A 16,605-nucleotide genomic window follows, 5' to 3' on the forward strand; every position below is an offset into this window, starting at 1 on the left:
GTTCTTTTTTCTTTTCTCTATTTTCTGCTGACCTCTGCCTTACTGAGAGGGTACTTGTCAACTCGCAGGATCGATGCACAGACTGTGACAAAAAAAGGAAAAAAGCATTTTACCCAAACAAACATGAGGACCTTAATATGTACAGATGCCACTGATGGACTGTGGCATAAGGTATCACCGTTCGAAAAACAAACAAACAAACGAACAAGAAAAAAGTGGAGGACTTATGAGGCACTCTCTTGTCGCACTTTGGTCTTCTAGTGTAAAATCATGTTTTGTATGCACTTTCACATATGGGAAAAGAACCATGTGATTTATTTCATCTGCCTAGCATGATTATTTTTGCTGGCTGTTGATGTTTACCATTGATTTTATAGGTTGCTTTGATCCACTGTATTTATACTAACACAGACACACAAATCCAAAAACAGTGTGTATACTGCACTTGGCAAAACAGGTTTTCCTTCTTTTCCATCATTAAAAAAAGAAAAAGAAAAAAAAAAGGTCACAATCATTTCAAGGTTTCCATTTGACTTATAGATGTACTGTAAACCACACAGAGACTTTGTGGGAGGCCAAGACTTCAAAAGACATTTTATGGTTTTTGCGTAAAATTTCAACAGAAGCTGACAGTTTTTCAGGAAACTTCTGAATGCAGCCACTAGTTTATGTGCCTAGTTGTGGAAAAAAAAAAAAAAAAGTTCCTCTTACTCGGTGGTTTTAGACCTAACACCAGGAACCTTTGCGATACAGTTTATAAAAGGATGTCAAAGCCATTTTTGGTAAATTTTTTATTGGATGGTTCAGATGTAGTACTGTTTTAATACTAAGTATAATACACACATCTGTCTGGAGGTTATTCAATGTTCTTTTTGTATAGGGGAATTTTTTTAATCAATGAAATCCAATGAAAATGTGAATTTTTTTTTTTTTTTTTTTTTTGGAATAAATATAAATGGTTAAAGTATTGTCTGGTATATTTTCAAAGCACCTAGCTTTTGGCTTTAACACTTCTAGCATATCGTAAATGTCAGGGTTTAACTTCAGTGCACAGATTTTTCCTAATGTAATTTTAACTCTTTGCTGCTGCCTCCTAGTGTGGGATCTGGAGGTTAACGACGGCAGTCTGGAGCGGCCTTTCTACATGGAAAAAGGCTTGAGGCACGTCCTCAACAAGAAGAACGCCGTCAGAAAGAAAAGAGGCTAAAGGTGAGGAAGGAGACCAGCCCATGGTTCGAGCCCAATAGACAATAAGCATCCTGCCAAATGTAATTTAAGTGTGCATCAGTTGATAATGTACACTAATAGACAAACTGGGGAGATGGAGATCTCATAATCTGACTCATCCACATTCAATTTAAGGATCTGGAAGTTCCCTGGTATTCCTGCCTGAATCCTCTTGTACATATTTTTAAGGCATGCAAATGGAATATGGTTTGCAGCACAATCAAAACCAGACACAGCCACTGTCTATGCACTGAATTCCTATTGGAATAAGTGATTTCTTACTTTATTGAGGTGGAGGTTTGTTTCTGTTGCAGAGTGCTTGTAGGTGACAGTTTTCACCACATGGTGGTGCCAGTCATTGCAAAACATAATTCTTGTTCTGTTTTTTTTTTTTTTTTTTGTTTCTTTTTCTTGAAAAAGTTCCGCTCATTTATGTATTAACAGATTGTTTGACTCTTAAGTGTCTCACATTGAGAGAAATATTCAGCAAATATTTTATATTTAAGTGTCAAGGGCATAATGGTATGGCAGCTTTAAGAGCTGCTTCAGTCTTAAGTGCCTTTTTTCTTGGAATTGCCACATTTAGTGTCTAATTGCATGTTGCAGCTACATAGTTTACATCGGAAGATGTTTTTCTGAGGTTTTTGAAGAATTTGAGGTTGAAAAGAACAACGAAAAAAAAAAGTCACAGGTTTATTCTTGGAAGCACATCTGTGTCTGAGGATCCAAAAACACAGAAACTGTACCTGTTACACATGGGCTATTTTTTTTGCTTTTTATTCATAAGGATGTGTGTGTGTGTGTGTGTGTGTGTGTGTGTGTGTGTGTGTGTGTGTGTGTGTGTGTGTGTGTGTGTGTGTGCGCGCGTGCGTGCGTGCGTGTGTGTGTGTGTGTGTGTGTGTTTCAGCGACTCAGAAGGCAAAGTATTAAACGTTTCATTTGCAACAATCAAAACGTGATGATTGGCTCTCTCTTAATGTGATGCTCTCCAAAAATATACCGGATTTGTTTTAGAGGAAACACAAGCTTGTCTAAGATGAACCAATTCGGATTCATAAGATTTGATCATCTTCAAATGATCATTTGGTCACTATGGGTACTTTATTGAGTCAAAGTGGTGCTAAGTGTTGTAGCAACTTTTCACTTCAAGATATTTTACTAAAATTATTAATCAAGAGTTGGAAGGGAAAACTCATCTGTATGTGGCATATGCAGATCTTGCATCAGTGCATGAGCGTGTGTGTTTTGTGATGTGAAGTTTAGTCAGCAGATGGAATAATTCATGAAGCAGTTATATAATTGAATAATTAAAGATGCAGTTGTGAGGATTTGTCAATTTAACGAACTTTTGTTTTTTTTTTTTTGTTTTGGAGCCTGAACCTGCTCTGTTCTTGATAAATGTCTTTGCAGAGTGAAATATCTGCACTCCGCAGTAGCCAGACTGTTGTTGAGGTAAATGAAATTTACCTTACTAAACTTTTTTTTTTTTTTTTAATCAGGTTTTCTTTTTCAACAAAAGAGAAAATGCGTCATGCCTGGCTCTGTATGACACTGACCTTTAGATCTTTGAGAACTGGCTCATTTTTGTGAGTCTTTGTAATTTGTTTGTCAAGCCTGAGAGCCTACCCTCATTGTGTCTCAGAGTGACAGCACTACCAGACTTACACACCTTCCTCCCCAGTTTGAGCTCAACATGCTGGGACAAGAACAACATTAACCATTCAATAAAAGCAAAACAACTCTCCTTGTGTATCTGAGAGAAACGATGCATAGAGTGTTCACTGTATTATGCATATCGCAGATTTTATTCCATTTTTTTTATTTGCACAGAAAAGCCTTTTCTCTCAGCTGAATTTAGTATCTTATTTGTGCACGGAGCTCAGGTTAAGTTTCTTTCCCATGAGGGAAAATACCTAAGATCTGATAAGTGAAGTAAAAACTGTGTGTTTATATGCTTCTCCCTCCCTCCCATGTCTGGAAATTAGATTCTTTTGGTCAACCACAGTCAACAAGTACACACAAGTAAAACGTCTGCCTCAGTTACAGGAGGCATCAGTTTTCTTACTGCAACTCAGAAAAGTCAAAGTCTACAGGGTAGCTTATCTTTCCGTCAGCTGACAGGTCAGAGCACTCCATCTGCTTATTTATTGTGCAGTTTGACAGAAAGCTGCTTATTTATACTCCAAGTGTTGCATGTATTTATTTAACAAAATATATTGTCTGTTTTAAGTTCATTATAATATAAATGTGTTTTCTTAGTTCTGTTTTTATCAATAAATTGGTTTTCTACTAAACTCATTTTCTTTACACTGCTGTTTTCTTCGCATTGAGGTGCAAACATGAAATCTGCCATCACTGGATCTAAGCTGTTGCTGTAAAAATGATTCTTTTCAGTCCCAGGTTTGTGAAATTAGACATTTATTTTCAAAACAGACTTCACATACAATAAATAAATTAAATTGCAATATTCAAACACTGCTATACAAACAATTTCAAGTTCATCTTCATGAGGGGTTGACATTTGGGGTCAGGTGGCTTTCACTTAGAGTAGCACGATCAAACTGTGTCACCAACAACACAAACAAATATAAATCTAAAATGTCATATCTCACATTCCTATGAGTTACACTGAAACTTTCCCATTTCCACTTTGTACAGTTCATCTGGGAATGTAAATTGTCTTCCATTAAATGCTCAGCAATGAGTTCAGTGTTGTCAAAGAATATAGACATGCAATAAACTACTGGTGGTTTTACAAAAAGAAAGGGGTTTATGGTTCAATTAATTTTTATTTACCATCGAGATCTGAATACTGCAGCTGCTACAGATGGACGCTGGTAAAGTCTGAGGCGTGTGTGTGTGTGTGTGTGTGTAACTGCTCAGGCATGCGACACAGGCAGGGAAGTCATGGCGTGGGTTGGCAGCATCGGTTGAAACATGGATGGAGGGGGGTGTACTGTGGGCACACACAAAGCACCAGTCATTACTGTAATTCATTAGTGGCATACTACTATAAAAATGTTCATGTTAAAATCATCTCATTCTGCCTTATGTCTTTTATTATAATAATTAATAATATAGGTTATTCTCCGCAATATGAAAATCTTCTATTAGTATTTACTGCTTTCTTTAAAATAAATGACTTTTATTTGTGCTGGGCACACGTCAGGTCGTACGACCAGCGGGCCAAAGTTTCCACTTCTCAGCAGGACAACACAAAAAGAACTACACTAAAGGTAAAATGATCATTAATCAAAGGAAAGTATTATGTTATTGTGTTGTTGTTTTTTTTTTTTGGTATGAAATATAACATCAAATCATCTGCATATACACAAAATGTGTAGTTTTCAGAGCTGGAGGGTCAAATGCTAACCTACAAGGAAGATAAGAGGCAGCCTATTCTGGGGCCCATTCTCAACTTGCTTCAGAGTTGCATTTAAATGAATCTCTGTCACGTCTTTGGTGACTTTATCATCGTGCAAATATTTCCTCGGGCTATTCACACAGTTTTTTAGCATAAACAGATTGAGGAAGTCTGAGATTTGCTTATTTGTTTTTCAGATAACTTATATCAAACGTGAGGTATCATTCAGAATACAGTATACAATTTACACAAAAACTGACTTTTAAATGTTAAAACATTAATTTTTTGTATTTTTATCACATTTTTTTCCCCCCGTTTTGCTGTCAGCACTATAAACCTCATCACAGGAGGTCAGAATTTTGTCACCTCCATGAAATACAAATCAAAATTGGTCAAATGATGAGTCATAAAAAGTCTGGTTCTCACTGTCTATGAAGGAGTGTAGTGCGGAGAGCATTGACCCCTCTGGGCCTCCGTAGGCTGTGTACTGCAGCTCCTCGGGGGTCGGGGTGGGCTGGGACAGGCGGCTGGGCTGCAGTGAGGTCATGGGCGTGCTCGACGTGTGGTTGGGGCTCACATGCTTCTTGTGGCGAGCTCGGCAGTTTTGGAACCAGACCTGAGTTCCCAGAACAAACAGTTTTTTGAAGAAACGTGGCGTTAAAAAAAAAAAAAAAAAAAAAAAGGCGTATGCTGTCACAGCAGTTTATTTTACAGGTTGTAAGTTGTCTTTATCTCTCTGCCAAAACAAACCCTCTCTTAATCAGTCTTTTCATGGAGTCACATTCACTCCTCCTGGGTAAAACCATTCCTGCCTCTTTTTTCTTTGGCACTCATCAATATGTGTTGGTTTGGCTTAGAACCTGAGCCACGTTGGGCTGAACAGAAATGACAAATCGGCCCCACAGGTTTCTTTTCTCAGTGTCATTCTATTGTTCTGGAGGAACCACTGTTGGAATCAGTGCTTCAATTTTGGCTGAAATCACAGCAAACATAATTCAGATTTTTTTTTATTAGTTACATCAACCTTTTTAACTCGCTGTTGCTTTCACTACACACTTATGTTTGTTCAAATTTACCAAGCACATTTAGACGTCTGTAAGCACGCCTTCTTCTGACAGAGTGTTTGTTGGTTTTAAAAATGTTTCTTCTAATGGAAAAATGTCTTCCTGATCTCAGATGCAGATTACACCCTTGCCAAATAGTGTGCTATGCTAAACATTGAATTTTCAGGTACTTCACATTTTATGGCCCATTAATTTACTCTCCACATTTATAAATTTCAGAGAAAGATGATGCACTTGGTAGTCCGTTACATTTACTCATCAGCTCCGGTTACTGCGTATTTTGTTGCATGATATTTCACATATGATCAGTAACGTGTGCATAAAACAAAATACTTGGTGGTAGATTAAACTACTGGGATGTCAAGTATTTTAAATTTGCATTACCCCAACCAGCCATCAACCGGCTGTCAACGCACTATTGCATCAATAATCACAAGCCCAATTTCCTGTGTACTTTAAAGATCATGCAGACAGATCGGCAGTTTAAGTTGGAGAAAGTCAGAGAGGTAAGAGGGAGAAGCTTTTATTCAAGACATACTGTAGGCTTGTAGTATTTACTTTCTTTCTTCTGCTATTTGGTGCACAATTTCTTTGTCATTTTACACATGAAAGTGCTATTTGAAACAGAAGTGTGTCCAGTGCCAGAAATCCAGTTCTGAATTGCAGGCAGGTGCATGTTATTCAAATAAACCTCAGTAGTGGTTTGGATTGAGCTCTTTCTTCTCTCTAATTAGCAGGATTATACACTTCACGTTCCGTCCCTTGGTGCACCGATTCTTCACTGACCTGTATGACTCTTCGACTGAGGCCCGTCTGCTCTGCCAGCTTCTGCAGTGTTTGGGCATCTGGGTTGTTGTCCTGAGCAAACTGGGCCTGCATTACCTGTAAAGAAGTAAAATAATTCATTATCAACAATAAATCCCATTTTTTTGACTCTCAAATGGGAATAAATTAATAAAGCAGATGAAATTATTGAAAGGACATTTAGGTTCTCTACGTGGCCCTAAATGCTGGTGTCAAATTTAACTTTTCAAAAAAAGATTTAATTGAATTATTATTACTTGAAGAGGAAATTAGAAGAGTAGATAATGATTTCAAAAAGCATCATCTTTGTCATCTTCAAATTGTGCGATTCACACCAATAAATGTTTTACTAAATTGACCAAGTTTGTTAAAGTCAGGCAGAAGTATGCTGCTGCTGACTCACAGTACATCCTCGGTGGCGTCTGTCGATGAAAGCGGAATTTAAAGTTAAATCCACATGAACTCGCTCCAAATCTTGATTGCACAAATTTGTAATTCAAATATCCATCTAAAGGCCAAGGCCAATGCTTTCTGACTTAATTTCTGAGGCCATAAATTGGATGCATAAATTTCTGTCTTGCATAATACATATTTGTAGTTAGTGATAATTAAAGTGATTTATAGTCTTACGTTTTGCCCTCAAGTCACAGCACTCATACGTTATTTTACTCAGTGATCTCGTAGAAGTTTCCCACGTGTAGTCTGTCTGTTTTAGTGTGAAGTTGGATATGAACCTGCAGCTGGTCGGCAGTGAAGCTGGTCCGGGCTCTCTTGGAAGGCTTCGGCTGGTTAATCTCCTGCTCGGTGGGCACGGCCCCCTCCATGTTAACACTGTTTCCTGCAACAAAGAGCCAAAATCTCAGATAAAAAAGGGCCTCAGTGCCATATTGCATAATTTTAGAATTACAATTCTAATATGCTTTATCAGTAGATATATTATTACATTATAGCTACCGCTTTTTAATTATGTGTGTAGTTTTTGTTTTTTTGTTTTTATGTTCAGTAAATGCCAACGCTGCTTTAAGCAAAAGAAAATAAATATGTTGCTTTGATTTCAAATTATTTTTTTTCTGGGGACATTGGACAGATTTATCTGTTTGATCTATTCACCAATTTCTTTTGCAATAGTGATTTATTATCCATACAAAAAGAGGAGAGAACAGCTTATTTTACCTTCCCATTAGCTTGAAATCAAAGAAAATTAATGCTTGGATATAGAAATGTTTTTTTTTTTGTTTCTAAATCTGTTTTTGAAAATGAATGAAAAGTGCAACACATCTGCAGGAAGTATTTTCTGTGATTTCAGCCGGCTCACCTTTCTCCACAGCTCTCTTCAGGTTGTCCAGCATGCAGTCGTAGTGGACCCTGCAGAGCACCTTCTCCTCCACCAGGGCGAACTCCTCCCCGGTGGACAGCTGCCTTTTGCAGGAGAAGCAGGCGAAGCAGGCCAGGTGGTAGACGTTGCCTTTGGCCCGGCGGACCCAGTCCGTGGAGTGGATGTTCCTGCCGCAGCACGCGCACCAGGTGCCGAATCTTCTGCAGGTGGAGGTCACGGTGAGCACATCAGACAGCCACGCCAATAAAAAAAAAAGATAAGACCTCTGGATTTTTTTTTTCTTCTTCTACACATATAGATACTTTAATGACACCTGCAGTTAAATATGATTATTTTTTGAGTCTGACACAGTTGATACTATTTTTCGCCTGATGAACCAATATCAACAATTTCTGTCAATCTAACTTTTTACATATTTTTTATGTGATGATAGTTGACAGGCTTTTTTTTTTGTTGTTGTTGTTGTTAGTGGCAACGAAATAATGAATGTTTGAATCTTTTAATTCGACAAACGCAAGCATTATTATTATTAATTTTTTTTTATTCATTCCAGTCCAATGTCTGTATTAATATAGCTCCATTTCACAACAAAAGTTACTTCGAGGCCCTTTGCAAGTAGGACAGGTCTGCATCCGAGCAGTTTCAACTCTCTGTATCTTTGTCACTTTTAGTTTCTGAGATCATTTCGTTTCAGTATTTAGGATTTTTCGTTTTGGACGTACCGAAAGTAATCCAGTTTGCAGAAAACTTCTTTATCTTTGATGTAACAGCTGGTGTGGCTGCCAAGTGAAGTCTGGCACACGCTGCACGACAGGCAGCGCACATGCCAGCACAAGTCGTTAACCTAAAGCAAAGATGCAGAATAAATAAGGAGTCAGTCAGCTCGGAGGTGGATAGAAAAAGCCACAAAAATCCGAAGACCAAAAAAAAAAAATGGAGCCGTATTCCGAAGTTAATTGTAAAACAATCCTCGCGATAAAGCCAGAAAACTGCGGTGCACAAAAAAAAAGAAGAGCAGTGTTTACCTTTAATAAATATTTATCCACTATTTCCTCGCTGCAGCTGGCACACAGCGTTCTGCCCAGCAGAGGCGCGGAGGCCATCGGCTGCAGCGACGACGCGTCCTCATCCAACACTTCCACCGGTGCGCCCTGCGGGGATCAAACCTGCGGTTAAAAGGTGACACCCAGGAACGCGTCGCCCGCCGTCCGCCCCGAACACAACCACCCCCCCCCCAAAAAAAACAAAACAAAACAAATAAACAAACAAACAAAAAAAAAAAAAACCCGGAGCAGCAGGCCTTACAGCACAGGACTGTATATGATGTGTTTGAACTGGGCTCATCTGTCAGCACAAGCTGTTTCTCACAATACAGAGGCTGAATATAAGAATGATATAATATATATATATATGTTTTTTTTTTTACCTATTACAGAAAAAAAGCCTCAATGTTAACTTATACAAGAGACAGAGAGTTTCGGAGCTGCCTTCTGGCTTCAGATGTTGATTACAATAAATAAAATATATTCAGTATTCAAACTTTTATCCATCAAGAATGGGTCTTCTTGTCTGTTTCGGGAAAAAACAACTTAAAAAAAAAAAAAAAAAAGTAGTCAAAGTTACAAGATGAAATTCCTACCATGGTGTCTCTCATGTCCTCAGTGCATTTGCCTAGCAGCTCCTCGTCTCCTTTGCAATCTTCACACATGACTACCAGCTACGGAGGGAGGATGGAGTCAATCCGTCAGACCGCCTGCCTTAAATGCCCCTCAGCTCCATCCCATAAATATCATGCCTTTCACTTTTTTTTTCACCATGACAACGCCGAGCGATTGCCGAAATGACATTTAAAAGAGGACGATAGTCATTACTTAGAAAAACAGACAACACTTGAACTAACACTCATCCCCATGGGCATTATGTTCTTCAGACCTGCCATTTGTGATGCTGCTGGCTGAAGCCCCGGGGAAAAAAAACAACAACTACAATAACAACAACAACAACAACAACAACGAAACACACTTTTGACACGTCAATCAAAAAAAAAACAAAAAAAAAAACCCAGCGCGATGTCTCTGGAGGGAAAAGGGGCACTGATTTATTTAATAACAGCAATTAAAAGCCTAAGTTCGCCCCAAACGTCTTCCAAAAAGGTGAAGAGGTCTCATTAACTACTTGAGTTTTTAATTGCAGAACTCGGGGAGGAGTAATTTCCTCCGGCATTTCTTCAAATTGCGAAAATACTGAGCTGTCAGCCTGTGGAAAGGCTCACTGGAGCCCACTCCCGTTTAATTGGCAAAAGATTTCTTAAAAAAAAAAAAAACTATTTTAGCCCGTATTCAACACCCCCCATAACGCTCACACCACAACCTGCTGCTGAGAGATCAACTCCAACACAACCTTTGTCATGACTCACCTCATCGTTGGACAACAGATTCCTGTTTTCGTTCTCGCCAACGATGCAGCACTCGACTTTGACTTCACTTTTCCAGCGCATGTCTGAGTCCTGTAGGAGAAAAACGCTGCTCGGTTTCAAAGTAAAAGTCCCCCCCCCCCCCCCGTAGACGCGCGCGCGCGCGCGCACGCACACCCCATGTGCGTGTTTGCCCTGAGCAGCGTCTGGAAGGCGGATCATAATTCATATTTTTCCTGCACTCTTTGGCCGCGCCTCCCGGGAGCAATTTCATTTTGGCCCTCCATAAGTCTCCAGATGTGCGAAACACTTGTATTTCACCTGGATTTCTATTGTTTTCTGAACTTCATTGACTTCACTCTGTAATTAATTTCATCCTCAGCCACCCTGTACATGTAAATGTTCTACATTACTCTACAATTTTTTTTTTTTCTCTAAGGGTGAGAAAAGGTGAATCAACTCAAAATACAATGCAAACCCGATACAAACCTGATGTTTTAGTACTAATCACGGCCATTGGTCATGTTCTTCAGGTCCACAGCGTTAAGCTTCAGGCTTTTTGGATCCGCTCATTCGATGCTTCCTGGAAACAGCAAACTCCAAATGTTTTTGTTTGTTTGTTTGTTTGTTTGTTTTTAAAATCGCCAACTCCAAACTCACATCTTCCAAATCATCGAAACTCCTTTCATTGATTGGACTTCAGGTGTGCTTACTCCTGACTACAATTCGTGGGGTTCACATACTTTTTCCACGCTACCTGTTCTGGGAGCTTTCCCATACGAACAAAAACAACACAATCTCTTCTGTGTTATTAGTCAGAGCAGATTATGCTTGTTCATTATTGTACCTTTGGAGACCCGGCCATATTTTTGAAGACACAAAATTCACAGGCCACTTGATTAGTCAACAAATTATAATGCTTTTATAGTTTAGATATAAATGACATAATGGAATATATGATCCTTAAAATGAATTCACCCGACAAGAAGTCAGATAAAAATATACACACACATACAATAAAAGCACTGCTCTGCATTTATAGGACACCTCAGGGGATTACCGTGTATTTACTCATGGAAAAATACGAATGCTGCCATGTAAAGTACTTCTGTGAAATGTAGTATCAGATGCATTACAGCAGTCTCAAATGTAAAAGTAGTCTGGATGGAAAATTCAACTGTTCAGTACAGCGTATCATATTGATGTGTTAGTATTCCTGATACACAACATTTTGACCCAGAATTCGAACTGATTCACACGCCGCCCATCAAGTTAATATATGAAAAACCATGCTTGATGCACAGCACTAACTCGTACCCTGGACGTTTCAACTTCAACTTTCCTTTAATATCCTCACAGTCAAATAAAACACGACACACACACGCACTCTTGGACATAAAATGCTGAAAGCAAGCTGGAACATAAAACCGGCATGGTGATCATTCAGCCGTCACCATCCCTCCCACTCATCCAAGATCAGTCACCAGACACTAATCATCAGCCGACTCCTGAGATATGTGACTCACACCGTTAGACCTGTAGCTGCTGTGCCTGACTAATGTATAGTTGGTTGGCTTAGTTAGCTTAGTTAGCATTGTTCAGTCAAAATGTGAAGAAATATAAACAGGGAATACTGAAGTATACTGTTTCCAAAATCAACATAAATAAGGCTTGACTTCTTTGATCTGAGTGTTCACGCACCTCCAGCTACGTCCTACGTAGAGAACGAGACAGCCGGCCTGATTATTGTATGCAAATCAACGTATAATCTGGAGCCAAGCGCTGACAGACAGGGGACTCTATTTGCTCTTTCAAGTACTAATTTAATACTTTAAAGGATCACGAGGGCAAGATGACAGCAGCCTCATAAACAGACTGCTCGGTTTAGCTGAAAGAAAACACACAGTGGCTTTCTCTCTCTTTTCTTTATCTTTTTTTTTTCACTCCCTCATTGCTCACGCAATCCCACCCATCATCACCCCTACACATACTCTACCACCCCAACCGCCACACACACACACACACACACACACACACACCCTGCAGGGAAAAAAAAGAGGCTATTTTCTGTCCTCGACCGGGACAGGATAAGAGTTAGACCTGCACCAGCATGAGTCTGCGTCCATATCGCTCCATCACAGAGGGATAAAGAAGTTAGCGTGCCTCCATCGAGATGTGTCCTGTTCCACCTGGTGGAGATGAATGCTCTTTATCAGATAACACGTCACAAACATTGCATACTGCGAGGCAGACGTTTCTCTCAAGCAACTTGTGATACTGTGTGGATGTGAGGCAAGTGTTCAAAGACTGGAGGAGTCTTTGAATGCTGTAACACTTCAAAAAATAAGAAAATCTATGAGTTCACTCAGAAAGGTCAGAGGTGAACAGAGAGCTGTGATGCCAGCAAGCCTATTTCTCCACAGTACAGTACAAAAAACACAATAATAATAACCTAAAGCACAAGCTATTATGTGTTGTGTCCTAAAAAAAACAAATGATTTGTCCGACGTGAAAGTGTTCCAACGCTTCGATGCATGATGCATCTATCCCTGATATCAGCGCAGATGCTAGGAAAGATTTATATCTCAAATTGTAACAATTGCCTGTTTTCAGTTTCTGCACTGCATGGCTGAGTTCATAAATGTTTTTCTGGTGATGTGGACCAGACAAAAACAACGCCTCATCTGTCAACATGCTTACAAACTTGTTCTGCTGCTCTGCTTGCTTTATGCTTGTGTGCTAGGCTGCTGGGGCATGTGCAGTGTGATCTATAAATACTCCATAATTACATAAGAATGAATGTCAGCCATTACCATTAAAAAGTAGGCACTGGTAAACTGGGTACTGGTTAGAACGGGGCCCACAGCTTTGGAGCAAGAAGTGAAATTTATCAGCATATTCTTCTTTTAGTATAACAGCTGTAATAACAATTTAGAAATAATACAAATAATAATAACGATAAGCACTTGTGTATCATTGCTCTCACCCTGTCCTGAATGTAGCTCAAAAATAATGCTGAACAATTTGTTATTAGGGTCATACTGAATGACTTTTCCCCCTGTCATTTACGATGAATTGCTTTTAAACGTGATTTTGAACATGATTTTTTGAACTTGGCTTTAAAATTTTTAAGAAGTATTTTTTCTTTGATTGGCGCAATTTCTGCATTTTGTGCTTTCATCAAGGGGATGGGGGATTCCCAGCTTGTGGCAAAGGGAAGAATTTAAACATTGAAACATCTCTCTGCATCTTGGAAAGTTTTAAAGGGGGACAATGTAATTTTTTAGCACTAAGGAAAGGAGTCTTTGAAGCCCCAAGCAATGATGAAGCAAAGCCAGTTGTCAACAGGATAAGGATCATGGAAGATAGTCATAAGATTAAATAGTAAAAGTAAAAAAAAAAAAAAAGCATGTGATGCAGTACCATGCAACCAAACAGAATCATCCCGATGAAACCGTAAAGATCGAAAGAGACATAAAAACATAACTGCAGACAAAACATGCAGGATGAAATCCTCAAAAGGGAGCAAGCCGATTTTTGACGATATCAAAGTTATGGGGATTTTTTTCATTCGTAAATGATACGAAATGTGCAACATCCGGCTCTTTTACTCTGTAAAAGTTCCTTAAGAATAAATTAAGGATAACCAAATACAGTAAGAACAAGGAATGTGGGAGACTTTTACCAGGATGAGCGATGAGCCTTTGGCCCCCGTGAATGTCCTAATTTACTCCTTCCACATGGACCTTTGCTTTCTTTGGGGCTGCAACTACTCATTTATTTCATTGAAATCAGTCTGAATTGGGGTGGTTTACAATTGACACAACGAGTTTGGCGTGACCTTTTCTCCTTGCTGTAAATTGGCACTCATTGAATCTGAAGGGGGAGGTGGGCTGCCGGAGGAGGGATGGTGGGGCAGCAGGGAAGGAGGGTTGCGTTGGCTGGGGGCCGATGGGGGGATTGGGTGGAAATCACAGCAGTGAAAATGGCAGTGTGGTGAAAGAGGGGCCTGATTGCATTGGGGACAGCATGCGAGAGGGAGCAGCATGCTCAGCCCAATCAGAGCGACATAAGGAAAAAGTGCTCTTATCAACCAGTAATGGCCCACTTGACAATCACACAGGCACAAAACTGCTCTATTTAACGCTGATTGCAAAAACTGCTGCACCCCCCCATCTCAGAACCGCATGACTCCCCGAGATCTCCCTGCCACCTCCCAGCTTACAGCCAAGACCCTTTCCTGAATGGAATTTATAATCACCCCTCTTCCATTTCTACACTAATTGTTATTTTAAGACTTAGGTTGTGTATTAAACGTTTAGTGCTGGTGAATGTCGGCCTTGATTACTGTGTTTATTGTGAGTATTGAAGACATATCCATCTCATTTCCACCATCTCGACAGAAAGCAAATGTAAACAGGTATCTGTCTGTTTTATCCACCTGGCTGTTTCCTCATAGTTTGTGTCCTGTCATAGAACGCACACAGAAAGGTCATGAATGAAGCTGTAAGGCTGACCTTTTTATTAACTACATCAATAGGAAATCCATATGTAATTCAGCCTCAGCCTCTGTTGTTATAAAATGGCCTACAGTAAATAAAAAGCAGCATCAACAAATGAGAGACAATGTGACAAAAACTTGTCACGTAATGTGAAAGTGAGTTTGGAAACTTTGATGCAATTATACTGATAAATCGTAACTTAACAAATCTAAACATGGAAACTCATTATAATGAAGAAAATGCAGTTGAATTTGTCAAAGAAAATTAAAAATTGCAATAATGCATCCAATCAAAGCATTACCTGGTTATTATTCTTCTTTTTCATTGATATTTATAACATTTATCATACTGGAAATAGTGCAAGTTTGAGCAATTCTCCAATTTGTTTGTTCCTGAATATAATTGTATTTTCTTGCAGGAAGAAACTCCAGTAAGTGGTCATACTCTGTGTGTGAGTCACTTACCTTACATTGTAATAATGATAATCTGACACTTGTTTAGCTCTGCTCCTACAAGACTGCATTTCATTCATTTTCTACTGCTTATCCATCAGGATCACGGGGGGTGCTGGAGCCAATCTCTGGCGAGGGCGGGGTTCACCCTGGACAGGTCGGCAGTCTGTCAGAGGGCCAACGTGTGCGGACATACACAGACAAACAACCCCTACAAGAGTTTAAACCGCATTAATAAACATCTGAGCAAATCCTTCTGGGTTTCTCAGTGCTATAAAAAAGCAACGACACAAGTAAATAAATCTGGATATTTACTCAAATATTTTGCTACATTTCCTCTTTCACTTCATCAGTCTTCTGTAATTCTCACTGTGCTGAGCAGCCTGCTTTCCTGTCACCCACAGGCGCGCCTTGGCGTCCTGGCCTTAAACCGGAGGAAGGAAGTACAGTGCATGGAAACTGGTGAGTGTGAATGTTTATTGCTTTGTTGTTGTTTACAAGCCAACAACACAGTCGCAATTCATGATTAAAAACGTTTTGATTGTCAAGTTCAACAAAAGCACAGAAGCTTTTCTTTTTTTCTACCCAACTCTTGTTGTTGTTACCTTGTGTGAACTGTATTTTATTTAGTAAATTTTTTAAAAACTTTTAGAGCAAGAAATATTATTTAGCACATCTGGATTGCTGTGACTGAATAAATCATAGCAAAGAATCGTTTAAAAAATGGTATGAAGAATTAAGAAGGGAAAACTGAAATACGACATATTGACGGACTGTAAATATTCCCACTCTTTGCTGTGGCTTGATGATTGGACCTTCCCCAGATCTGCACCTCAACATGATCAATCTCTGTAGGCAGTCTTTGTGAGCAGCTGTACAGGTATGTACCTTTTTAAGGTTTGAATTTACCATTAATCATCACACAAAGTCTGATACATTTCAGTTTTTCCTCCTCCAAATATATATATAAATTCAGTTTTAATTATCACAGTGCGGGATAAAATATGGACTGACAACGATGTTAGCACTGTGACCTCACATCAAGGTCTGGGGTTTGAACCCTGAACTCTGTGTGGGGTTGACACCCACCAATGTCTGAGTGGTTTCCCTTCAAGTGCTCCTGCTTCCTCCCACAGTCCAAAGACATTCATGCTGGTCTGCACGGTGATTTGAAATTGCCTGTAGGCATGGATGTGACTGAACGATTGTTTGTCTTTAGATATCGGCCCTGCGATACCCGCCCCTCATCCAGCGTCAGCCCTGATGGAAAAGCAGTATAGATAATAGATGGATGGACTGATGAAGATTTCTTTTTCTTTTTTTTTTTTCATTTCATTTCAGCTACAACATCATGACAAAATGTGAAGAAATTGAAGGAACACCGAAGCTGTGCACACACCAATAAGAATCCACCTCCACAATATTCACTTTTAGAAAATTTAT

General features: G+C 39.4%; 2 protein-coding genes across 5 annotated transcripts in view; one reads left to right on the forward strand and one right to left on the reverse strand.

Annotated features, from left to right (window-relative positions):
• slc44a5b (solute carrier family 44 member 5b) overlaps positions 1-3,796 on the forward strand; it is a 33,320-nt gene extending 29,524 nt beyond the window's left edge. For all 3 annotated transcript variants that reach the window (XM_029499567.1, XM_029499569.1, XM_029499570.1), the window contains one exon: positions 1,098-3,796. In XM_029499567.1, coding sequence (XP_029355427.1) covers positions 1,098-1,207 — 110 coding nt within the window. In that variant the 3' untranslated portion in view covers positions 1,208-3,796. The remainder of the gene's footprint in view (positions 1-1,097) is intronic.
• LOC115041797 (LIM/homeobox protein Lhx8) lies at positions 3,638-10,295 on the reverse strand. 2 transcript variants are annotated; one of them, XM_029499571.1, is made up of 9 exons: positions 10,212-10,295; positions 9,435-9,512; positions 8,821-8,946; positions 8,518-8,639; positions 7,775-7,995; positions 7,194-7,297; positions 6,442-6,537; positions 5,018-5,207; positions 3,638-4,183 (listed from the first exon to the last, which is right to left on the reverse strand). In XM_029499571.1, the coding sequence occupies exons 1-9, from the start codon at positions 10,290-10,292 to the stop codon at positions 4,107-4,109; spliced, it is 1,095 nt and encodes a 364-aa protein (XP_029355431.1). In that variant the 5' UTR covers positions 10,293-10,295; the 3' UTR covers positions 3,638-4,106. The 2 variants fall into 2 exon arrangements, with proteins under 2 accessions (XP_029355431.1, XP_029355432.1); XM_029499572.1 differs by lacking the exon at positions 9,435-9,512 and having other exon boundaries at positions 10,212-10,279.
• Positions 10,296-16,605: the final 6,310 nt, after the last annotated feature.

Source organism: Echeneis naucrates, chromosome 4 (assembly GCF_900963305.1).
Source record: "Echeneis naucrates chromosome 4, fEcheNa1.1, whole genome shotgun sequence".
NCBI classification, from domain to species: Eukaryota; Metazoa; Chordata; class Actinopteri; order Carangiformes; family Echeneidae; genus Echeneis; species Echeneis naucrates.